Source organism: Musa acuminata, chromosome BXJ3-8 (genome assembly GCF_036884655.1).
Source record: "Musa acuminata AAA Group cultivar baxijiao chromosome BXJ3-8, Cavendish_Baxijiao_AAA, whole genome shotgun sequence".
NCBI lineage: Eukaryota > Viridiplantae > Streptophyta > Magnoliopsida > Zingiberales > Musaceae > Musa > Musa acuminata.
Genome location: NC_088356.1, coordinates 2,403,300 through 2,427,026, shown reverse-complemented (window position 1 = coordinate 2,427,026; position 23,727 = coordinate 2,403,300). Strand labels below are relative to the sequence as shown.

The 23,727-nt window shown below is 36.6% G+C and overlaps 4 protein-coding genes across 5 annotated transcripts; 2 read left to right on the top strand and 2 right to left on the bottom strand.

Annotated features, from left to right (window-relative positions):
• Positions 1–259: 259 nt before the first annotated feature.
• Positions 260–7,281, top strand: LOC135644623 (adenylyl-sulfate kinase 3-like). Its single transcript, XM_065162366.1, has 7 exons — positions 260–400; positions 563–699; positions 2,411–2,560; positions 2,792–2,910; positions 2,995–3,079; positions 5,785–5,831; positions 7,013–7,281. The coding sequence occupies exons 2-7, from the start codon at positions 576–578 to the stop codon at positions 7,112–7,114; spliced, it is 627 nt and encodes a 208-aa protein (XP_065018438.1). The 5' UTR covers positions 260–400; positions 563–575; the 3' UTR covers positions 7,115–7,281.
• A 559-nt stretch (positions 7,282–7,840) lies between these two features.
• Positions 7,841–8,644, bottom strand: LOC135645679 (RING-H2 finger protein ATL80-like). Its single transcript, XM_065164313.1, has one exon. The coding sequence runs from the start codon at positions 8,642–8,644 to the stop codon at positions 7,841–7,843; it is 804 nt and encodes a 267-aa protein (XP_065020385.1).
• Positions 8,645–12,865: 4,221 nt separating this feature from the next.
• Positions 12,866–15,466, bottom strand: LOC103993957 (vesicle-associated membrane protein 721). Of its 2 annotated transcripts, none has more exons than XM_065163467.1 (5): positions 15,055–15,466; positions 13,976–14,114; positions 13,797–13,875; positions 13,577–13,639; positions 12,866–13,417 (listed from the first exon to the last, which is right to left on the bottom strand). In XM_065163467.1, the coding sequence occupies exons 1-5, from the start codon at positions 15,242–15,244 to the stop codon at positions 13,268–13,270; spliced, it is 621 nt and encodes a 206-aa protein (XP_065019539.1). In that variant the 5' UTR covers positions 15,245–15,466; the 3' UTR covers positions 12,866–13,267. The 2 variants fall into 2 exon arrangements, with proteins under 2 accessions (XP_065019539.1, XP_009412477.2); XM_009414202.3 differs by having other exon boundaries at positions 12,896–13,417; positions 13,755–13,875.
• Positions 15,467–19,358: 3,892 nt separating this feature from the next.
• On the top strand, positions 19,359–23,177 carry LOC135644569 (uncharacterized). The gene is made up of 3 exons (XM_065162257.1): positions 19,359–19,935; positions 20,687–20,975; positions 22,847–23,177. Exons 1-3 carry the CDS (start codon positions 19,420–19,422, stop codon positions 22,867–22,869), a joined length of 828 nt encoding a protein of 275 aa, XP_065018329.1. The 5' UTR covers positions 19,359–19,419; the 3' UTR covers positions 22,870–23,177.
• Positions 23,178–23,727: the final 550 nt, after the last annotated feature.

The window sequence follows — 23,727 nt, the reverse complement described above, 5'->3', positions numbered from 1 at the left end:
TATTTTAGACACGAGTAAATCATAAAAATTTAAATGGATAATCCAAAAACACGTAAAACCATATAAAAATTTATAAGTTTTGAGGACATAAGTATAATTAGAAGAAGGCACGTGTTATTCCTCGATTGGCTCAGTAAGTCGGTAGACCCGTTGGCTCAACGGCGTCGCCCGCCTTGGCATGAGGAGCACATCCCGCTTCTTCGCGCCTCTGTCACGTGCATAGCCATGGCGGATGGAAATAACCTTAAAGAAAGGGGGACGCGTCACGTGCTCACCGGCGGAGCTACTCGGATCTGCCGTTCTCTCTTTGGACATACCACCAAGCGTTTGAACGAAACAGGGTTCCCGAAGGAGGGAGAAGCACGGAGCTCATTCTCCTCCCCAAACAAATTATTTTCGAGTAATTAGTTGCGATTTTTTTTTTCCTCGTTTCATTTTGTTTCGATCGGTTCTTGGATGTTGGTGGTACCGAGAACTGAGACGGAAATTTTTTGTGGGGATGTTGCCCCTTCGTCGGGTTCTGCTATTGCTGATCTTTTTCACCGGCATTCTCTGGTTGCAGCGTCGTCGCTTCGATGTCTGCTGTCGGGAAGTCGGCGAATATCTTCTGGCAAGAATGCCCGGTGGGGAAGCTCGATCGGCAGAAGCTGCTGAAGCAGAAGGGTTGCGTCGTTTGGATCACCGGCCTTAGCGGCTCAGGTCCTTTTTCCTGGCGATTCTTTTTTCGTTGTCGTGTATGTTTGTTGTTATTTTCTTCTCTAACGATCGGTAATCAGAATGCTGGACGTGTTTCGGAGCAATAAGTCATGAAACGAAAGTTAGGGCTGCAATGGAAGCTTGTGCTTCTTAAAATAAAATGGAAAAGATATGATATGATTCCTTTAATCCACAAAAAAATCGAGCATATGCTGTTGCACATCCATGGCCGTTGGGTGTTATTCTGCTGAATATAATATTAGGAATAGTCTAGGTTTTGAGAGAACTCATTCTTGATGTAAATTGACGACTTTTAGTTTTATTGGACTAAGAAGATACTGATCTTGATCGAGATTGTCCCATGCTTTTTCTTCTTCTAATGAATGTGATCTTTCGTACATTAATCTCAATGTCTAGGTGTCATCATGAAATTATGATTTTCCTATTACACAATTTGCACCTTGTCTGTAATTAAAAAGGATGAATTTACATGAAACAGTACATATTTATTTTCTGAAAGAGGGCTGCCCATTGCACAAGTCTCCTATAGGGGAATTGGGGAGTATCATTAAATGCAGCCTTACCTCTTCAAGTTATGTACATACATCTTTATGCAGCCATACATCCCATGATAGATCTTATGATCACCATGATTAACCCACATGTTAGATTCATAATATTTGACAAACTTCGTAAAATAATGGCTTGGGCTTTAGCTCAGTGGTTGTTGTCCATCCTCCTCAGCAATGGGTTCCATGTTTGAATTAGGATGCTATTTTGTAAGTAATACAGGATAACCTGTTTGGTTTCTCACAACTCTACATCAATATCTGTCCTATGGTTTGATATTGAACATTTATGTTGATGTCAATAAAACATGAATAAGCTCACCGATCAAACTTTGTAAGGTAGGAAAACTTGTACCTAAGTGTTTCTTGTTTTGATGTTCTTGCCTTTGGTAAATTTTTTCATTGGCTAAGGTTGTTCTAGAAACCTAGGGTTCCCTTTTAAACTAGTCTTTCATTAGTGTTCCAGAATTGGATAGACATTGCTATCACTTTATATTCACTTATTCTGACTTGGAGTGGGAAAGGCATCCTATAATATAATAAATGTTAGGTTATTTGTCTCCTTGAATCGCTGCAAGATTGTTGCACATAAATTTGGTATTATTATTTTTAATATAATTACAGTACTGCTAAATGCGATATAAGTGCTCCCGACAAATGCTTTTTGTGCCCCAAAAGACATGGAATCATGATCTTTTATCTTACTGATGGAACTTAATACTGATGCTAGTAGGCTGCCAGACTTTTTGATGCTTTTCCTGTATGGTTGTTGCTTTATCTAAGATATAAATTCCAGAAAATGAATACAGCTAATAAAAACCAGACCTTGCATTGATTCTCACCAGACTCTAGATTAATGGGAGCCTCATGGATTGGGCCACCCTAGGTGAGAAAACCAGCTAAATAGGAGTCTTAGTTTTGTTCCTTTGTTGTTGGTTTGATAAACTTTGGGTACGAATCTGAAGCTATCCTTGTGCAAGCTATATTTGAAAATTAGATAAAGTTTATGATTTAGTTAAAATATGTAATTAATCGTTTCTTTTGGGCACGCAAATCTTGAAATGGGTATTCATCTACTGCACCTAAAATAAGCTATAACAGCTTTTTTTATTTTCTTTTTTAATTTTAGATCTCAATCTATCCAGGGAAAAGCACTTTAGCATGTACATTGGGCCGAGAGCTGCATTCTAGAGGAAAGCTTGCTTATGTGCTAGATGGTGACAACCTTAGGCATGGGTTGAACAAGGATCTTGGCTTTTCAGCAGAAGATCGTGCAGAAAATATTCGCAGGGTTGGTAAGTTGTCTCGTAAAAATTAACTTTTAGATAACTAAATCATGGACAAGCTTGATTTTTTTAGAGCACTAGTGAAACCAATGCTTAAATTTGTTTGTTAGTAAATAAATAAATAAATTATTATATATTGTTATCATTACTATTAACTCTTCCCTACCCCACCTTGGTGGGAACCTGATGCACTGAGATGCCTTTGCTTTAGTAAATTGTCAATATGTAAAATTGTTTCAGGTGAAGTGGCAAAGCTCTTTGCAGATGCGGGTTTGATCTGTATTGCTAGTTTGATCTCTCCATATAGGAAAGACAGGGACTCATGTCGTTCAATTCTTCCAGACCTTAGTTTCATTGAAGTCAGCTCTTCTTCTTAAATTGTTTTTACCTGCCACAAGACTTTTTTCCAATTATTAATTTGTATTGTTGTTAATATCTTGTAGGTGTTCATGAATATGCCTTTAGATCTGTGTGAAGCAAGGGATCCAAAAGGTCTTTACAAACTTGCTCGAGCAGGAAAGATAAAAGGTGAAATTTTATGTCTTCTGGACCTGGAAAGATGCATTAATCCTCAGAATAAATTAACCATGATGCTTATCCTAGTTGGCTTTGCATGATGATGATAAAATATTTTCATATTTCTACTTGGAATTTTGTTTATTTGATCACTTAAACATAAGCTTGAATGAGGTCTTGTTCCTGTTGTCTTCTCTTTTAAATTTTCAACTTGTCTGGTACCTTCACAAGAGGCTAACAGTACGACATTCCAAACCTAATCATGTATTCATCTTTTAACTAGAAGGAACAAATTTCTATTCACCATTTGTGTTTTGGTAGCTTTCCGTTAATTGTCTGTTGATCTGCATTCATCTTTTGTCACGTGCCACATCTACATAGGGTCAGAATCTTACTGAAGAAAGATTGAATTGCTGTCAAATAATATGGAGTTTATTCTGTTTCTTTGATGGTTTTGTGTCAGAGAAATCTCTTCCTGTGGCTAAGATTATGTTTTACATTGTGAATGTAATGGTACTTTGTTTCCTTTTTTTTGTTTTTTCTATTACTATATAATTTGAAGTTTTGTTTTTTCCATCACATTTTTTTATCTTTCAGATACTTTAGTCAAGGTCATGATTAGACAACCTTATCTGCTGTTTATGATATATCTCAAAGTCTAGTCAAAACATGTGCATGAGTAGTAGTAGTTTTCAATATGTAATGCATGTTTCTCAATGAAATTCTTGTATTACAATATGTTATAAGTAATTAGACAAAAAGCTCAATACCATTAACTTTTTTCTGGACTGAAAACTTTTCTGTGTATCTTTTAGCATAATTCTTTTTTTTTTCTGTCTGACATCGTGTCAGCTATGTGTTCAAACTTAAAATACTTCTCTAAGATTATGTAACTAGATCCCACCTATGATGCTGATATGCATTCTTAAGTTCTTATCTTTTTTACATGTTGTCGACATACTGACCTATATTATTAGTTGGTGCATAGCACACTGAATTCATGTGTTCATACTAGTATAACATTGAATTGTTAGCAAAATACCTATGAACAGGCTATAGATAACTTTGTTGGTTTGAATTTTGAGTATGAAGTTATTCTTATCATTTGCATTATAATAAAATTATGTTCTCACCGATAAATGAAGTTTGCATTTCTCAATAGAGTTTAGTTGTAAGGAAAAGAAAAGGAGATGAACCTAGTTCACAAGGATCCTCCCAATGCAGGATATGGAGATCATTAATGTATGGAATTTTACTTCTAAAATTGATTTGAGCCATGATTCCTAAGTTGTTTGAGCTAAAAATGGAACCAAGTGGTTGTTTAAATGGGCATGGTTACATTTGATTGTTTTATCAGGAGTCAGCCAGAGACTTCAAATTAAGTAATATAGAGAGAAAATGTCATATGCTTTTCCTTTTGTTATTTGAGAAGTTTTAGGGACAAAACTCCTGAACCTCTTTTTGGTTAATTTTTGTAGCCAAGTTCATTGGATAAATTTTACATAAGGATAAAAACCAAGCATTGGTTGCCTGCTGGACTGATACCATTTCATAAAAACTAATATGCACAAAATTTAATATCTTGCTTAGCATTGCTCATATCTGAGTGCAACCTAAACCTCATTGATAATATTGCAAAATAAAATGAACTTTATCTTAGTAAGTGATAATGCTTGAAACCCGCTAGTGTTTTACAAGTCATGTTTGTCTTCTAAATCTGTCAATGTTGTCTCAGCGTCGGGCATGGTACCCAATTTGACCAACAAACTTTCTCACCTTCACTTCAAATTTAATGCTTAGGATTGTAACCCTAGTAAATCAAGTTAGTCATGGCATCATAAATGTGTAATTCATGACATTCTTTTTTATTTACATTTTTTGAGTACATAATTTCATTATTGGAGAATCAATCTCAATGTCCATTATGCTGTCAATTTTAGCTCATTATGCTTAGGAAAAGATTATTGTCTTGATCAAGCAGTATACTGTGATTCTGATTAATGGTTTTTCTGACATGAGATTCTAATTAGAAGATTAAGATGTCCATGCATAGAGATTGTAAGAACCTTTAGCTTAGGAAGAAGTTCCTTCCTTATAGGACATGAGGAAAGACTAATTCAGTCCATGAAGATTATGATTTTCAGATATCAAGAGCCTTAATATGCCATCATTAATGAGACTAAAAACTCTTCAAAAACATAAAAGAGCATTTTCAAACTGTTGGATTAAGTAGATGTCTTCCCTCATCATTCCTTTCAAGTAATACCTTATCGAGGAAAGCATTTTCAAACTGTTGGATTAAGTAGATGTCCTCCCTCATCATTCCTTTTAAGTAATACCTTATCGAGGAAAGCATTTTCAAACTGTTTCTAACAGGATCTGTTGCATGTTTGTTTTTCTTTTTTTTCTTATGCCTTGTAAAATGGCATCCCTTGGAGACTGCTAGTCAAACTAAAATATGGTACAAATTATCTTCTCAAGGAAGATTGTGATATCAGTGATTTAATATAATGAACACTGTTAAAGATTTTTTATGTGAAGGAGTGAATTCTACATGAAAAGTTACCAAAATTTAATGTTTTTTCACTTCCTTTTCACGGGCATATCAGGTGGGCAGTGGATATTGCATGCTTGTCGATCTTCCTCGGTGCTTGAAACCATTTTCTGCATAATTTACATGATTATATCTTTGCTTTCTGAAGTTAATTTTCATGCAGGTTTTACTGGGATAGATGATCCATATGAACCACCTCTTAACTGTGAGGTACATTCAACTTCTTATGTCTATTGTTATTCTTACATCACAGAGTTTTTACATAAAGAAAGTTCCATCAAGAGTCCAACAGGCTTATTTATCTGTAAGCTTGTTGTTCAATATCAAGTACCAACATGATATACCTTTCTTACAATGTGCAAAGTATAGTTTGGTATCCTTGTGGATACCATGAAAAATATTATGTACCAACATGTAAAACCTTCAACACAGAAAGTTTTCTGTTCAAGTACAAAATGTTTAAGCATGACATAATTAACAGATGTATACAAATTCTCATATACAAAATACATCAAGATTTATGATACTACCCTTAAAGTGCATTTAAAGTTGAACTCAGTCAGTCTAACTTGGATTAGTATGAGCGGGAACTGTTGACCTATATGATCTACATTGTGAGCTACTTACTAAGCAAAAATCATGAGCTGCATATGTATTGGAAAGATCACATAGCTCAAAGCAGATGAAAATACTGTGATATAAATTACAGCTTTTTATCTTAGAAAGATGTGATGCATCTGCATGTAGGATTCTTTAGCATAAGTTATATCTTAACTGTGCATCTGCAGATTCATATATATTGCATCAGATGTATACCTATGTTCATGGCCATTTATATTACATATCTTAGTCTTACAAAATAAAGTGAGCTGATTTGATCTAGCGGTGTAAGAAAAGGTGGAGGTAGACTTCAAAAACTTATACCAGATACAAAAAAGAAAGATTTGATTGTTGTTGATGCAACTAGGGATGTTGCTCCCAAGGCAGAGCTCAATGATGAGAAAAGATCCACATAAGCTGACCCCTAATTGTGACATTACTGTCTGCTAATATTGTTGTTAGAGCTCTCTGAGGAATTTGAATTTGATCTCTTTGGTTTCCATGATGATCTCCATTGAGTCAGAAATCTCTTCTCCAGCGGATTCTTTTTGGCAAATTCTCTTGATGCATTGCTTTCTGTCACAAAGTATAGAATTCTAGAGCATTTTCAAAACAAAGTAATTATATTCTCTTGTTGGGGTTTGCCTTTCTGTTCTGGGCTTCAGTTCGGTTTCGCTAGCAGCCATTGCCTTCTAGTTTCATACATGTGCTACTACTGCCTTCTAGTTTTTGATGTGCATTTGTTGCAAGGCCTCATGTTGAACCAAACCACTCTTTTTCTCTTTCTGTAGATAGAAATACAAGAAGAAGAGAATGGAGTTTGCCCTTCACCTTGTGCTATGGCCGGACAAGTCGTAGGTTACTTGGAAGAGAAAGGCTTTCTACAAGTGTAATGAGTCTTTACAAATTCTTTTGCGAATTATACTATCTAACATCGAGATCGTCTCAAGTTTTGTCATACATCTATTTAAATTCATGGGCTAAAATCAATCTATTTATTGATTCATTTTTCGGTCAAAACATTGTTTTTTGGTGACTTTGGTTCAAAAATTACAGACGTATAGAATGTTGCTAATGGAATTGGACCACTGCTGATGTTTTGTCAAATAACTTAGATTTGTTTGCTTTTAGAGCAACATTGATGATATCTTAATTCATAGCAAGCAGTATAGCTAGTAATTCTCATGGATTAATATGAATCAGGGTCACTTTTACCATTATCAGATCGAACATTCTTACTTGTGGGGTGTTTTCAAGTGGTTTCACTGCCCCCATATTGTCGTTGATATCATTAATATTTTCAGTTCTTGTCATGTTTGTGGGAACGAGAACATAATTGTTCGTGATAGCAAATATATGTACTATTATACACTCTAAATAATATATTGATCTAATCATGTAGTGCCAAATCTATTTCCAAAAGTGAATGAATCATCTTTTTGTTCATAACAAAAACTACGGAAAACCCCAAAAGATAGCTTATCAACTTCCTCTCTCTCTCTCTCTCTCTCTCTCTCTCCCTCTGTATCTCTATCTATATATGTAATAAGAAAATAATATTTCTCTTATGCTTTTGGTGAAGTCCAAACTTCACTGAAAGAGATCCCGAGGCATCATCTTCATCTGTTTCCTGCATCGGGATGTTCTCCGAGAGACAGGCCGTTCGGAGAGTTCGGAGGCAGAGCGGTACCCTCTCCTCCTCCTCCTCCTCCTCCCAACCCCAGCTCGATGTCGCCTTCTCTCGGGCCCTCGGACGAGGCACCAGCAGTCCCCCTGATCTCCAGGATCCAAGTCCACCAAAACCTCGCTGGAGAAGGCGGCGCGGTCTCTTCCATGGCGGACCTATCCGATGGCACCGGTGAAACCGGCGAAGGGAGCCCATCCACCACCCTCATCATCATCTCAATCACGATCTCTGCTCCCGGCGAGCCAGCTCCGTCGTCCACTGCCGCACTCGCGGAGTTCCTCTCCGAGACCGGTGACTCCGGAACGGTCTCGGCAGGCGGATTCTGCGTCGACCCAGCACCGGCACTGGGGTTTGCAGAAGGTCTGGCGCGCACGCGGCTCCGGCAGAGCGGGCAGGTGTCGTTTATACGCAACCACGGATCGATGCAGCGGCGGTGGTACCCATGACCGCACTGGGGGAGCAATCGAGCCTCCTCGCCGTCGGCCAGCTTGGAGAGGCAGACGGCGCACTCGATGCCTTCCTCGAAGTGGCTCGCCCGGTAAACAGTGATGGGCAGCGACTGGTCGACGGCGGCGTTAGGTTGCTGCAGAGACCTGCGTTGGCTGCGGCGGCGGCTGCAGTTGCAGGCCACAATGGCGTAGACGGCAAAGAAAATGGTGTAGGCGCCGATGATTACTGCACGTTCAGCACCGCTTCCTTTCGAGGAAGCATCAACAGAAACGCTGGTTTCGATCATCTTGTTGGCTGCTGACACCGTATGCTTCGAGATCTACGGATGCCGAGACCGAAACCGCACCACCAAGAATACGAGGAACAATTAGTCGTCTCTCTTACACAGTCGTAAGAGCACTTGAGCACTAATAGTTACTGCTATACTTTCTTTCACTAAACGATGGCCTCACCTTCACCGGCAAAGCAATCGGAAGGCAGTGAAGGCAAGTGGATGTGGAGGTGGAGGTGGAGGTGGAGGTACTTCCGTCCGTCGAATTTATAGAAGATGCGACCCAATCCTACGATAGATCGCAATCCTAACCCGACTCCAATTCGGAGTACCCATTCTCATCGATCTCCTCCAAATCCGATTCCTAATCATATCATAAAACGTCATCGGAACTCCACATGTGAATCTTTAGAAAGCCGTGGTAAAAAGTAGCAGCAATGTGTATGAATTGTCTGCAGGGATATGCGATTTATGAAGTTTAATCACCGATGCGGAGGTACATATCATATAATCTAATGTGATGTCAAATTAGGATTCGGTTCAAGTCAGATGGGATAAATAACGGAGGTCGAATTATGGTTCGATTAATTGAAGAGCTATTTATTGTACCGCAATGGATAGATGCTGGTGAACCATCGCATGAACTAAAAATATATTATCAATTCATACATGAAAAAGAAAATATTATATGTTCTTATCACATCCCATATTTATAAAATAATAATAATCATCATTTTATTATTCATAATTTACAGAATATATATTTATTTTTTTATTCTTAAATTTAAATCCTACACGATGATGTATTCTCCAAACAATGAATGGAGAGACATGCTCCACATAATGGATTCTTTCCGATAGCAGATGAAAAGAACCCATATTGCACTCCTAACAACGGATGAAGTGATATCTCTCACCCACTTAAGTGGAGACACGTTACTTCCAACAACCAATGAAAGAATCATATAACCGTATAGTATGTTAATCCCTGAAAGGGATCGCTCTACCTATCCTTATTAAGAATATATAAACAATCATGATCATTCATTCATGCATACATCCAAAAAATAGTATAATAAAATATTATGAGGAATCATGCTTAATGTATGATATGCTAGACTATCTCCATTAGTGGCTCCAGATGGCCCATAGCTCCTTTCACATTTTATGTTTTCAATATAGACCAATAGCATATATATGTATTACATGATAATAATCATCTTAATATCATAAACTAAAAAAAATAGAGAATCAATAACCATTTTCAAATGACACATTCGTATAAAACTTTTAAGTTCATTAAATCATAAAGATATGATATATCAATATCTCAATAGTTCTCAATCAATTAAAATCCTAATTGGAATGACCAAATTGACTTAAACTAAACTCAATTCAATTAAGACCTAACAAAACTAACCTCAACTCCTTATAAAAATAATATGGAATCATCCTAGACTGGTCTAATTTAAATTTGATTAATTTTAATTAAGTTAAGTTAGTTTGGAATCATGAGGTTTGAACTAAACAAACTCAGTTGATTCAATTAATTAACAAACATAAACTAATAGAGCAAAAGGAAATTGAAATATGTCGTATAGTATTAGTCCAAATTGAATTAATCCACTTGAGTCTTGGATAGATTCCATGTGTTACGTATGCTTGTCTAGACAATCAATAAATTGAATTAAGGTATAAAATATTGGATAGCAAAGTGATGATATGTCTAATGCCAATTATATAATTGGGTGGGTCTAACTTCATAGACTAAGCTAAGCCTCACCCATAAGTTGAGTTGAGCCTTGCTATTGAATTAAGCCACACCTGGTTTGCAGGTTGGGCCATGTCTAAGCACATGAGTTAGAATCATTGTCTAACCATATGGATTAAATCATACTTAGCAACATAAGTTGGGTCATGCTTGGCGACATAAGTTGGGTCGCACATGGTCACATGGGTTAGGCCATATAAGTTAGGTTATATATTGACCATATGAGCTGGGTCATACTTACCACTTTGGCTGAGTTGTACTTGACCATAAGGGTTGGATTGACCCAATTTATACCTGACTTAGGTCAAATCTCAATTAGACTCTTCTTATCAAATTAGATTTTAATATATTAATTTATCAAGGAATAACTTAAATATATAAATTAAAAAAATTAAATTGATCTTAAATTTAAAACTAATTAAATCATAGAAATTCATGCATAATTCTTGAAACACAAATATATCTAATTAAATAAATTAAATTTATTATATTAATATAAAAATAAAAATTATAATAATTAAATCAATCTTGAAATTCACATAAGCTTAAGTCAAATAATTATTCCAACATCACAATCAATTATCATTATTTATTAATCATAAATTTTAAAATTAAAATTTTATTATGTATTATAAAATTATAATAATTATAATATCAAATATTTTAAAATATAAATCAAAGCTGATCAGAAAAGAATAGAGGATCCTATCTCTTTCTTTGAGGAATCTGTTCCTCAAACCTTTTATTGCCAAGCTCGATGAGGAACGAGGGAGGAGAAGTTTCTTTTATATAGGAAAAGATGAACTATCTGAAAAGGTAAGTAATAATTTAATTTTTATTATATTAGCATATACAAAGATAAAAATATAATATTTATTTCTTATATTTTATAAAAAAAATATAAATTATTTACTTTCTAAAAATCACATCACTCACTAGGAAATAAATTAGTCCATATGATTAAAAAATTAATTTAAATAAAAAATATATTATAATAATTAATTTATATTAAGGGAGAAAATTATTGTTGATTATAGTCGTTATGAGATGAAAATATAGATAAGCTATAAAGTTATCCCAAGTTGCTAAGATATTAATCAAATTACTATATTTGGTTAAACAAAGATGCAATGCATTGAGATGGACCGATGTAAATTAGTGAATCATTCTCATCCAGTAGCGATTAAAAGATATTAACAACTTTGAACAGGGGAAGATAATCAATGGTTAAATCGTGGATGAAAAATAAATATATTAAAAATATTCTTGTATATGAGATGAAAATAAAGATGAACGGAATAGTACACTCGAGTTATATATATATATATATATATATATATATATATATATATAATTTTATTTTTATATTATTAATTTTACTAACGAAAATATTGTATATGTTTGATGATAAATCAGAATAAGACAGAATCAGTATTTGTTCAGTAGTAAGTCCCGAAATATTTTTGATGACATGATGAGAAATAAAATTAAATATTTCACTTTATATAAAGATCCAATATAACTTTTAAAAATATAAAAATCTGAATACTAAAGATAACTAATTATAAGAATAATATGAAATTAACCCATTCATTAATACTTAACTATATGTAAACAAAATAGTCGAGGTGCACCCTCTCACCCTAGGATTATGCCAAAACATGATTGTATCGCAGAGGCTAAAAGTTATTTAAGAAACATATTGGATCAAAGAATACCTCCATTTTATTTTATTTTTTTCAAAAGCACCTTTTTTTTTTTTCAAACAGTACCTCTAATTCAAAAAATATCTAAAGTGATCTTAAAATAGCTAATTATATTTTTTTTGTCCGTTATAGTATTTTGACTATCATAATAAAAAATACTATAAAACCAACTTGAGAACATGATAAATTTCCTAATTGAAATAAAAAAAATACAGTATATACTATTCGATATCTCATTCGAGGACTTAAATAAATATTTATAATAGTTTAAAAATAATATCACCCAATTAGAAATAAAAAAATTTTCCCCCAAACTTTTTTTGCATCATCATTAGCTATGAGACTGTAAAATGATACACAACTGATGAGCAGTAATAACAAAAATCTACCTCCTTTGAGAAACTCACAATGACAAACTCTTTGTCTATCATTTTAACAACTGTATTGTTAAATGCAACATAAATAATTGATCAGTCTGGAGGGACCTGCAGAATAATAACAGAGATCAGTTAAGAAGAAGAAAAGTATGGCAAGAATGCATGTTATGATTTCTTAAGGGTCCACAACAATCACATTCTCCCAAAGAGACAAAGAGAGAGAGAGAGAGAGAGAGAGAGTTCAAACAAGCTTAGACATGGCATAATAATGACAAAAGCAGAAATGTTGATATCACTGTGAAATTGTACAGTTTGATGAATGGACAATCGTTAACCAAAGATGATATCTCAAAACTTCCAAAACCATGACTATCATGAATGGAGCATTTTCACTCACTACAAACAAGAGAGACTACAACTCCAGATGTAGCTTGCTTCCTATGAGATACATATAACAATAAATTGCTACAATGAAGTCCAAACAGTTGGCATATCGCAAATGAGCAATAATTGCGCAAGAAGATTGACATCACTCAGTCTATACCAACAACAAAATTAAAGCATCACCACAGAACTGTCTATTCATGTAGTAAGAAAGAATTGTGTTTAGGCCATGTATGCATAACATACAACACTTGAAGCCAATCCCATCACAGAACCCAACAGATGAGAACATAGAAAGAGAATACTGTTTTGTGACGGGGAATGCTGAGCCACAATCACCACAGATAGCAAAGTCATATAATATAAAAGGGTGGTTGTGATTATCCCAAATGCATCAACATTAGCATTTGTTGCCAAGACATATGGTCAAAACTATGATAAGAATCAGTGCAATCATTATGCCCAAGACAATCACAATCAGCATAATCTTCATATCCTGTAGCCACGGATTCCTCCTCACCGTTGTGCCTTGCAGTCTAAAATCTTGTGCCTGCGGCACAAAATATCAGACATCTATTAGAGGGAAACTCCCACCGAGGACAGAAAACATAGTTCTCTATTGTACTATAATTGGTGATTTTTAATAATTTTTGACAAAGTGTTTATAGGGACTAACTAACCGACTTCACAATAGACATGACTTGTATACCTGAGAGTAAAGGTTTTTTGCCTTCTCAACAAGCACATCAACATTCTCCTTATTGTCAAGAACCTAAAGAATCAACAAAGGTATTAAAAAAAAACATCAAGAACATCCTGCAGCTGTAAAAGAAAAATAAAGAATCATGTAGTATATATTTTATAATTAAATGAAAACAATCAAACACCTTCTCAATTTTTTCAATCATAGCACTTTTAAGTTCAGACACCTGAGCTTGCAACTTTGCCATCTTGCTAATCTCTTCAGGGTGATCTGCACAGTACTGCATGTGCTCTTTAAGCTTGGACCTGATATGTTAGTGGAAACTTCATTATTATCTTTGCTTAGACAAGATGAGAAAGAGTATTTGAAAATTTGAACATGTCAATGGTCAACAGAAAATGGTACCCAAACTCACGGCTGAGGCTCTTGGCTGCAGCTGTTGCAGCATTTCCTCCATATCTTTTGTTAAACTCCTCTTTCACCCTCTCCAGAAAGAAAATGGGAATTTCCCTGTCAACTGACTCAACAGCAACTACACAAAATGCTGCGAGATTCGCAATTTCACTTGAGCACCAAAGTAAAATAAAATTCTCAATTTTTGCAAGTACTGAAGTAATTGACAATAGTGATCATCAAATCTCAAGCAGGTACGAGGGATCTTAGTAAAAAGCAAAATACAAAGAAATCTAGCCATCATATCAAATTAATTGTCCATATAAAAGAAAACTATGATCATTAGATTCAACTGGTATATTAACCTCATGAATCATATTTATCAGGTAACTAAATCAGAACATCCATCACAAAAAATGCTTATGAGGAAGAAAATAGGTCACTATGCCAGTTTGTAAACCTCAAATTGCTGATGCCCATAAAACTATTCAATGTCCATGCGTTCACAGTAATAAATTCACAAGATCTTGAACAGACCGTAATACTGATAAAAGATACTAGGATACACTATTATTTTTCATACAACAACGTTGCGTACATGTATAAAACATCCAAGAAATAAAAATGTGGAATACCACCTCCACCACTCCTGATTGTATACAAAGAAACATTCATTACAGCCAAAACTCTAGTAATATCAAAAACCTAACCTAGATCCAACCAACTTACAGTAGGAATGAACTAGTCCAGTTTTCACTACTCACATTGTACAGATAGGTTTTATTTCATGTGTCACTATATATAGTTGATCAATGCCAAAACTCTGATAATATTAAAAACCTAAGTTAGATCCAACCAACTTACAATAGGAATGAACTATTCTAGTTTTCACTGCTCACATTGTACAGAGAGGTTATGTTCCAAATCCCTAAATGACCAAGTATGACAAAATTCTTTTGTTTTTCTCCGTCACGATCCATCAGAACAACAAGCGACCAGCTCAAATTACTTAATCTATATCCCATGTCCCACGGCTAGTCAAAACCACAACGAGCCCTGGCGGAACCAAACAGAAACCCGAGACCACTCACTGTATCCGTCCTCAACGAGGTAATTGAAGGTGCGACCGTCACAGTTGAAACTGAACTTGTTGTTCCTGCCCGAGAGATTCTCCAGGCACTGCGCGGCGATCCTCGTGAAGTTCCCCTTGAACTCCGCGTACTCCGCAAGGATCATCGTCCGCCGCGCGACGAAGCTGTAGATCAGCAACTTCTGCCCCATCTCCCAATTCCCAGACACAAACCCTAGCCGCAGATCGATCGATGCGAGATGTAGACGATGACATGCCGATCGCAGCGATGAGCGAGAGACTAACAGATACGGTGGTATTGGGAGAGTGCACTAAATTTTGCATCGCGGAAGGGATGATTGGGCGACGAAGAACGGAAGAGGAAAGGAGAGACCAACAGATACGGTGGCATTGGGAAAGCGTACTTAAATTGTTCCCTCGCGGAAGGGATGAATGGGAAATTGAACGACCATAGTTTTCACTAAAGCCCTTATTAATTTCGAAACCTATATTTTTAAATACAGCAGACACATGAAATTAATATTAGATTGATGTTTAAATCTTTCCTTCAAATCCCTTTGCAGTTAGATAAACTTTAGTAGCTCTCATTACAAAGTACTTCTTATTAATTGAGAAATGGTTTGTTAATGTTAAAACATTTGTGAATTAAAGGAGCGGATTTGTGGATTGATATATCAGTGCATATTTCTGGTAAGTAATTTTTCGATATACATATCACATTAAGATTCAAAGTAATCAGAAAAAATAAAGAATAATGCAATATGAAACCAAAAACAATTTCCAGCTATAGCCGTCAAAATTGAAGTCAACCTTAACAGGAATGTGAGGAAATTGAAATATTATAATATATTTAATATAAGATTGGCACGAAGCCATCGGTTGTTGTTTCTCCTGATCGTGGAAACATGAAAGCCACCATTTTCACTCTTAGCACACGAAAAATAAGAGGAAAGGATAAAATGTCAAAAGAAAAATACAACACTGAGAGTCAAATTGGCCAGTTTATAATCTCAGGCAGTAGTAGTGGCTGCCGGCGGCAAAAGTGTTATCTCCACATTGTCATGAACACCCTGAAGCAGCAGCTCGCCTTCATATTTCACGACCTTTCTCTTCTTTGCTGCACGAAGGGTCCCAACCAGTGCTTCAAATATGTTGGCACACCTATCATCGTTGAACAGGACCCCGAACTTGACCTGTACCAAGAGAAGTCCATTTTTTGGATATGAAGAAAGAAAATTTTGATGTGAGATAAGATCATCAGAGTATGAAGATAGGCAACTTGCTTCCCTTGATGAATTATGTGGTTTCAAAGATGAAAAATTAAAAGCGTATCCATATAGAACATTTTGAAATTAAGAAGCTAAAGATATTATCAATTTTTCTTCATCTTGATACGCATGACCTAAAGAATGAAACATCTGGTCAAGAATCCAAATTTATCATTCTGTATTTAAAAGCTAGTCTTAGCAAACTACATGTTATAGTGAAAACATATTACATAAGTCGACACAGAAGAAAGTAACATGAATACAAGGCAAGGCTTGGCACAGCCACAAGGTTGCTACATCCCAACAACTATTCCAAGTTTGAAACGCAAAAATGGACCCTTGGAGTGTGAATCCAAATTTATCATTCCGTATTTAAAAGCTAGTCTTTGCACACAACACGTTATAGTGAAAACATCTTACATAAGTCGACATAGAAGAAAGTATCATGAATACAAGGCAAGGCTTGGCACAGCCACAAGGTTGCTACATCCCAACAACTATTCCAATTTTGAAATGCAAAAATGGACCCTTGGAATGTGAATCCAAATTTATCATTCGGTATTTAAAAGCTAGTCTTTGCACACAACACGTTATAGTGAAAACATCTTACATAAGTCGACACAGAAGAAAGTATCATGAATACAAGGCAAGGCTTGGCACAGCCAAAAGGTTGCTACATCCCAACAACTATTCCAATTTTGAAATGCAAAAATGGACCCTTGGAGTGTGAATCCAAATTTATCATTCGGTATTTAAAAGCTAGTCTTTGCATGCAACACGTTATAGTGAAAACATCTTACATAAGTGGACACAGAAGAAAGTATCATGAATACAAGGCAAGGCTTGGCACAGCCACAAGGTTGCTACATCCCAACAACTATTCCAATTTTGAAACTCAAAAATGGACCCTTGGAGTGTGACATCTGACCTTCCTTGTATTCATGATACAAATTTAGGGACTTCAAAGGATGACCAAATTTAGGCATGACAAGTCAATCACCCAAGATTTACTTCATCAAACTGAACATTTTTGAAGGATGGTTCATGTGAACATATAATCAGTTTATTGTTTTCCAGAAGTTGTTTCTACAGTTTTATTGAATTGGTCTGAGTATGTAATGTTAATCTTTTATCTAATGGGATAATACAATCCAGACCAGATGGAGAAATAATCAAAATCTAGAAAGTCTAGATGAGATATTCTGAAATTGCAAAAGCAAGTGGCAAAAGTAATCAAAATATTTTCTGCCCAAAACATGTTCTAACATAATCTAGAAACACAATACTCTTAGCATAATGTCTTAGTAATCTTGCAAAATGAATCAATTAGTTTAAAGGGTTATGTGTTGAGAATATGTGCTGTGTGTCCATGGAGACAATTTGGGGATTGATAGGGAAGAAAAGAAAAGGACTAGTTTAGATAAAATGGATATCACAATTATTTTGCTGGTTATAGATTTTACCCTGATTTAGAAACCTTTCAAGGACTTCTTTCATCCTTTGAAGAAGGTACCAGAAAGCCATATGATTCATGCCTTCCATCTTGCCACCAATAAGATGGAAATACATGAACGGGAACATCTTCTCTCATTGTCTCAAGGTAGCTGATTTCATCAATTAACGCCATCACAAGTAAATCAACCCTGAATTCAACACAAGAACCGACTAACCTACACTAATTCTCTACATCCTCTTCTATTCCTTTCTGTCTTCAATTGATATTGAAGCAGAAATCGATCTTATCCCCAATAGATGGAACATAAAACTGATTTGAGCATGGTGACCAGATCTTTGCTACCTACTTTCTTGCGCCATTTGCAATGCTCAGATCCCAGGAAAGGGGATCTGGAATCCAAATAAATCGACAAAAGATTACCTTGTAGGAGCCGTCCGGCTGCAGCTGACCCAATCGTTGCATCTCTTCCTTGAGCCGTCCTACTTCTTCCTCCACATTCATTGCCATTCCCTCTCTCTCTCTCTCTCTCTCCCCGTCTCCTTCGCTCTCCACCCTTTAGGAATGAATGGCCTGTGGAAACAATGTCCAGATCTCGGTGATTTTATCGCCTCAAAAGGTCTAGATCGCCTATCCCGAAGCATCAGGTGGAAAAAGAGTGCCTTTCCATTGGTTGGGAAGCTGTGTGATCTACGGTAGAAATATGGACCAATTGGAAGACGTGGTTTCCTGTTTGGTGCCTTGATCGAAACGCCAACAGAAAACAGTTTCGTATTGGTCTGAAGATGCCTGCCTCGAACTGGGCCCGTGATGTCAACCAATGGGAAGGAGTTCTTCCCTGCTTGATGTCTTGACCCACATGCAGGAGCAGCCCTTTTTGAGTTTGCTAATCATAATGATTTTTTTTCTTTTTAAATATTTTGAAAAGTATTTTAAATTTTAAAGCCAAATAAAAAAATAATAATAATCGATGATGATTAAGATAAAATTGGTAAGTATTCTGTTTATTATTATATGATAATCATAATGGATTGAGTTTTATGTATGCCTCACCTGCTTAAACGTGATTTGATTATCTCTTAATCTTATTTAGGCTTGCTTTATAAGAGAAAACACGGAGATTGTTGTGTTTAGGATCGAGTATTTGCAAAGTTTATGAAATCGGGTGCCATCCCTAATCTGAACCGTCCACTGATAACTGTCAATGACACCATCTTTAACGTGAACGATCCCATCATCGATGGAGGTCTTTCCGTGCGACAGTAATTGGAGAGGATCCGTCCTCACGTCCGCCACGTTCGCGAGACTCGCGTCAAGTCAGCGCAAAGGTCAGCGACAGGGAAGATCGCGTGTCCGATCCCGAAACAGGATTCAGTCTTCGTTTCCTTCAGGTAGACTCTAATGCTCCTTTTTTTTCCTGTGGTACACTACTCGTGTTTGAGAGAGGGGTAGAACCCTAAACCATGTCTGGAAGCGGACAGCCGATCTCTGATCTCTTTCTCTGTCTCCATCCATTCCCAACGAACGCCCGTTGCACTCCGATTCCTCTCTCCTATCGACACCGCATTTAGTATTCGAGTTGGATTGAAGTCGACGCAGCGTCATTCGGTTGATCGTTTAGGGTGGGTTAGGATTTGGATTGCTGATGGAGTTGTTCGCCCGGGCGAAGGTGGTGCGGCTGCGGAGCCACCACGACAAGTTCCTGGTGGCGGAGGAGGAGGGGGAGCACGTCAGCCAGGAGCGCGACGGCAGCGCGCGCGGCGCTCGGTGGACGGTGGAGCACGTGGACGGCGCCCCCCACGCGCTCCGTCTCCGCAGTTGCCATGGCCGCTACCTTACCGCCACCGACGAACACTTCCTCCTCGGCGTCACCGGCAAGAAGGTCCGCCTGACCCTGCCTCCCCGCCTCGACTCCTCCCTCGAGTGGGAGCCCCTCCGCGAGGGCGTCCAGGTCAAGCTCAAGACCCGCTACGGCAACTTCCTCCGCGGCAACGGCGGCCTCCCCCCCTGGCGCAACTCCGTCACCCACGACGTCCCCCACCGCTCCTCCACCCAGGACTGGATTCTTTGGGACGTCCACGTCGTCGAGATCCTGCCCGATCCGCCACCGTCCTCCTCCTCGACCTCGCCGTCGTCGTCCCCCAGATTGTCCAATCTCGAGGTCGGTTGGCTTGCCTAGCCATCTAATATCTTTGTTGTGATCTAATCTTCTCGACTTGTTCTCAAAAATAACCAAATGAGATTATTCTTCAGATTTCTTCCAAACCAAAAATTGGCATTTTCTATTTATTGATTCGTGCAGAGAAATCTTTTCATGTTCTCTAATCTTCAATTTGCTTCATAGTAAAAAATATTTCCCCTTTCTATTTATTGATCAATGTGGAGCATCCATTCATGTTGCTTTCGCTTTTAGCAAAAGGGAATTCCTCCCATTCACTTCATGTGAACTAATAAACAATGGAGACAAACATAAAGAGGAAATAAGCATGATGTTCTCAAATTGCAATCGTCATTGTGTCCTTGAATTGTTTCCATTGTTTGTCTAGCTTCAGATATTAAGTTCTTGGAATTGATCAGCTAAACTCATGATGTTTAGTTCTTGAAATAGTGATCCAAATGTTTCTTAAATGTGTTATTCTTAATTAACTGTCTCTTATCTTAAATGCTAACATGCTCTAAGAATGCTTTTTGGATTGTTTTAGATCCCCAATATCTTGATTTTAGATTCAATCCTTGTAACTTCTAAATTAGACTTGCTTGTTTATTGTTGTTTCATGTGTACCAGCAATTTTAGTCCATAAAGAGCTATGTGCTTGGACTCTGCAGTGTCAATGTATTGTAGTGACACAAAATGGTTTTGCCTTTTGAAACACCACTCGTGGATAAAAACTTGAATCTTCTTGCTCCTGCAGTCGTCCTCTTCTTTCTCCTCCCCACTGCATAAGGTGGAAGGCCGCAGCATCTACTACACTGTTGCAGATGATGATGGAAATGTGGATGACAGTATCGAGTGGCCTCATTTGACCTTTAACGGGACGAGCGTGCCTGAGGTGACAGAGAAGCTGAAGGAGGAAACAGACCTCGATGATATAATTGTGTGTACGAAGAACCCATTGAATCAGCACCTGATTCCTCTTCACCTGCACTTGCCACCAAACAACACCACAATGCGGCTCGTGGTGGTAGATGCCAATTCAAAAGGTGAGTTCATTGAGTTGTTAGTTTGTCTTGCTTTCACTCGATTGATCTATGCAGCATTCACAATGGATTTGCTGACTTCTCAGTTTGTTAATTAGTAATGCATTTAGCCTGCCTGTTATGGATTTAACATGTATTTTGTTTGCAATTTATTCATGAAATTGTTTTAAATCCTAGTAAAAGAGAACTTTTTGTTTCTGGTTATGGAACAAACTGATGTTTTCTTGAGTTTGATCTGGCTGTTCTACTTAGTAAGATTCATTTACCAAAAAAACATTACGTATTATGTTCTTGATGTCCTGTTAATGGTTGCATTTATGTGTTTGTCTTTGTCCTTGCCCTCTTTCTGCATATATGTCAAAAATCCAACAAAATTTAATGATCCATCAAGGTTTCATTATAAAGATTATTCTAGTTGGTACGTATCGAGATTTACCAGTTTGACCAAGTACCAATATCAAAATATACCACTATAATGGTATAATATGATTCATTTTTATTTTTTATTATTCTGTTCATTGGTACTAAGGGGTACAGGTTGGTATTCCAGTTGAGGTCTGTGTACTATCAGGTGTACTGGAATGATACTGGGCCCTGTAAGTTATTCAAGTTGGGTACCTCTCCGATATTTAAAACCTTGGATTCAATGTCATCTCTGTTTCCTTTTTTCATTAAATATAAGCATGTTTTTCTTAAAGTAACATGTCTTCTAGCATTTATTGATCTATAGTGCAACTTAGGTGCAGAGGTTTAGTAATAAGTTCTCTACTTGGAACATATTGACAGGCAAGCAATATTTTCTATCATCCAAGATATGAAATTTATGCCATGATGTCTAGTTGCAGCAGTATCAAATTAGAATTAGGAGTCTACTTGCCTTGGAAATAAATGTGGCTATAGTGCTGTATGGCTGACCTAATTTTGAGATTGAACTCGGAATATCTTGGAGGGATCTCTTTCTTCATAAATTAGGTGGCGATAATCCTGTCTACAAGATCTGGGCTAGAATATATCGTGATGTCCTTGTTGCTTCCTCATGTATCACTTGTTACACAGTAATCTTCTTGTGTTGAGCATGAAGTTTTCAAACACATTAAAATTCATTCATTTTCCTTGTATACATAGCCATATGGTAATTTTCATTTGCTACGTATTCTTTCCATATTGCACAAAGCACAAGCTTTTATGTGGCTTTTAGGTTACACCAGAGTCTAACAATCATATATGGTAGTTCTGACTGGTTTATACTTAAAATATCTCTTCATGTTATCAAAGTTGGGTATCCATATTAGCAAAATCTGAGCTGAGGTTGAATCAAGCCAAGATGGACGATGCTGATGGATAATACCTCAACAGGGGGAAGCAATGGACCATCTCTAATTATTGAAAAGTAAATCAAGTTAACATTCAAGAGTAAGGGAAAGACAAGTGAACCATAGATGAAAGTGGAAGATATTAGGGAAAATTCATGTGTGAGGATGAACTAAAAATTAGGGTCATGTTATTAAGAGATAATGTGAGTCAAATTATATATGTAGGTGTAGGCCCACAACTTAACTTATATTTATCAGGATGCATGGATGTTCAACCACCTTGTATGATAGTTCTTAGCAGACCGACTCAGATTTATATACTCAAAAATCTCAATATGATTACAGGTCTCTTTTCGACTGTGTTTGATTAGAATCTTGCATTTTCCTCTTTGTTGCCTTGTAATTGTTTTAGCTAAATATTGCTAATTGTGCTACAAAAGGTTATGTGTTGGCTTTGACCTACTGCCTTATGTGCCATATTTACCTTTGATATTACCTACAAAAGGTTCTTGGCTTTGACCTATTACCTTTGATAATGATTTTGCTACTATACCTTTCCAGCGGCAAAGAAGTTGAACATTTAAAGGATGAAACATGAACAGTGCTGAAGATAAGCACGCATTCTGCAGGTTAATGCCATTGCCATTCATCTGTAGAAGCATTCTGAATCCAATTTCCACTTGTTCTTGTTGAGCTGGAATATATGGTGTTATTGGTGGTCTGTCGATATCGTGATTTAGAGCAACGTTGTGTATACCTGGATGCAGGGGTGTTTCAGTTGTATTTGTTGAGAAAGTGTGAAGATAGGACATCTCTTTTTCCTAAGCATGATTTATTTTTCCTTGTTTCTTTTTGTATTATCTTTCCTTCTTCAACTGGGTGTAAACATTCAAGAGAAAATTTGTATCCTTGCAGGATTATAATATGGTCCAAGAATTTCTTAGATTTCATGGCAGGAGACTAAGTTCTTGTTTTGTGTGAGTAAAATTGTCTACTCCAATGTGGAAGGCTCTGTTAGGTCTCAACAATATGGAGTAAGCTGAATCGAGTATCATCACTTGTTTAATTAAGAGTCATCAATATCTTTTGATTGTTCATACAAGATGTTGTAGATCTTTCTCAATTTCCCTTATACCATCATAATTTTCTCTTATTTTATCCTTGATCATAATTATCCCTAACTGCTTCCTTGCACCATCAGTCTTTTTATTGTTCATAACAAAAAATTTCAAACCTTTTATCTTTTCTCCTCACATTAATAGTACTATTTAATTCAGTTCAATTTAGCAATAATAAAGTCTTTCATATTACTTTAAACTATTTTCTCTTGATAAAAGGGATCGATCAACTTGAAGAATATGTTTTTCCAACTCAAAGAATAAATATTGGCCAACAATAATTTACCTATGATTAAGTCTAAATTCCATTCAAGTAGAACAAAG

What these genes read in the sequence shown, in the direction of transcription:
- LOC103993957 (XM_009414202.3), bottom strand. Translation starts at nt 15,244, where the DNA reads ATGGGGCAGAAGTTGCTGATCTACAGCTTCGTCGCGCGGCGGACGATG. An exon ending in CCTCGTTGAGGACGGATACA is followed by an intron (nt 14,115 to 15,054) that starts GTGAGTGGTCTC and finishes CGAATCTCGCAG; the next exon opens with CATTTTGTGTAGTTGCTGTT. An exon ending in CAAAAAACCTTTACTCTCAG is followed by an intron (nt 13,418 to 13,576) that starts GTATACAAGTCA and finishes TTTGTGCCGCAG; the next exon opens with GCACAAGATTTTAGACTGCA.
- LOC135644569 (XM_065162257.1), top strand. Translation starts at nt 19,420, where the DNA reads ATGGAGTTGTTCGCCCGGGCGAAGGTGGTGCGGCTGCGGAGCCACCAC. An exon ending in CCAGATTGTCCAATCTCGAG is followed by an intron (nt 19,936 to 20,686) that starts GTCGGTTGGCTT and finishes TTGCTCCTGCAG; the next exon opens with TCGTCCTCTTCTTTCTCCTC. An exon ending in GGTAGATGCCAATTCAAAAG is followed by an intron (nt 20,976 to 22,846) that starts GTGAGTTCATTG and finishes ATACCTTTCCAG; the next exon opens with CGGCAAAGAAGTTGAACATT.
- LOC135644623 (XM_065162366.1), top strand. Translation starts at nt 576, where the DNA reads ATGTCTGCTGTCGGGAAGTCGGCGAATATCTTCTGGCAAGAATGCCCG. An exon ending in AGAAAATATTCGCAGGGTTG is followed by an intron (nt 2,561 to 2,791) that starts GTAAGTTGTCTC and finishes AAATTGTTTCAG; the next exon opens with GTGAAGTGGCAAAGCTCTTT. An exon ending in AACCACCTCTTAACTGTGAG is followed by an intron (nt 5,832 to 7,012) that starts GTACATTCAACT and finishes CTCTTTCTGTAG; the next exon opens with ATAGAAATACAAGAAGAAGA.
- LOC135645679 (XM_065164313.1), bottom strand. Translation starts at nt 8,644, where the DNA reads ATGATCGAAACCAGCGTTTCTGTTGATGCTTCCTCGAAAGGAAGCGGT.